The sequence below is a fragment of the Cyphomyrmex costatus genome, unplaced genomic scaffold (genome assembly GCF_001594065.2).
Source record: "Cyphomyrmex costatus isolate MS0001 unplaced genomic scaffold, Ccosl1.0 C2261137, whole genome shotgun sequence".
In the NCBI taxonomy this organism is placed as follows: domain Eukaryota; kingdom Metazoa; phylum Arthropoda; class Insecta; order Hymenoptera; family Formicidae; genus Cyphomyrmex; species Cyphomyrmex costatus.
In genome coordinates this window covers 1-952 of record NW_017274223.1, presented here as the reverse complement: position 1 = coordinate 952, position 952 = coordinate 1, and the positions used below count along the sequence as shown (strand labels likewise).

The following is a 952-nucleotide window of genomic DNA, read 5'->3' as shown; positions in this document are numbered from 1 at the left end:
TCTATATACAGTTCATGAAAATATTTATATTAATAATATTATTAATACTTATATTGTTGTAGATCAATATGTTAATTATGATTGGTGGTACTTCAGCAAAAGATGCAATAAAAAGAGCGTTGCAGAAATTATTTACAAATACTCTTGCTTCCAAATGCTCTTGGACTGGTGCTAAACAAAATTTTAAATTGAAAGATTTAAAAATTATTGCTTGCTTGAAAAGTAAAGTTGCAATATTATTATTTGATATATTTTATCCATATTCCAATTATAATCTATTATTTTTTAAATTTTATTGTTATATTTCAGATTCTATAAAGAAAACTTGTCCCACAATTACAGAAGCTGAATTTGAAGAAATTTTTAAAACTTGGTTTAGACAAGCAAATCTGCGACTAATTCGTGAAAATGCCAAAAATTATAACGCTATAAACAATAATAATTATAACAATAATAATAACAATAACGACAATAACAAGGAATAAAAATAATTAATCGTTTTACTTTATAAGCCAAAAAGAAGCTTTTATGAGATATATTTCGATTGAAGATATCGATTTCAAACATATTCATTAATGAGTATATTTCATATTCATTGATAAATATATTCAATGTCATTAATAAACACAATATATCGAATAATGAATAGGTGCTTACAATCATATTCGAAATATTCCTATGCACATTCATATTCAGGGTACACATAGTTTTTTAATTACTGAAATTTATGTATTATCAACATTTTTATTTGATATCGATATCTCTAATTTTTATAATTTCTATATTCTCTCTTTATTTTTACAATTTTATTTTTAGAAATGAATCTCAAAATTAATACTCTGTATGCATTTAAAGATAATGTGTATGTGATGTGAGATGATACAGTTTATGAGATTAATAATTTAATTGTTTTATTTTTTATGTATATGCAAGTACACACATACACATATAT

At 22.5% G+C, this 952-nt stretch overlaps 1 protein-coding gene across 1 annotated transcript; it reads left to right on the top strand.

Annotated features, from left to right (window-relative positions):
- Positions 1-62: 62 nt before the first annotated feature.
- Positions 63-485, top strand: LOC108772291 (uncharacterized protein DDB_G0293860-like; the record flags this gene model as incomplete). Its single annotated transcript, XM_018537838.1, has 2 exons — positions 63-222; positions 310-485. Coding segments are annotated over 2 exons (336 nt in total), but the record flags the coding sequence as incomplete, so codon positions are not given.
- Between the last annotated feature and the right edge of the window lie 467 nt (positions 486-952).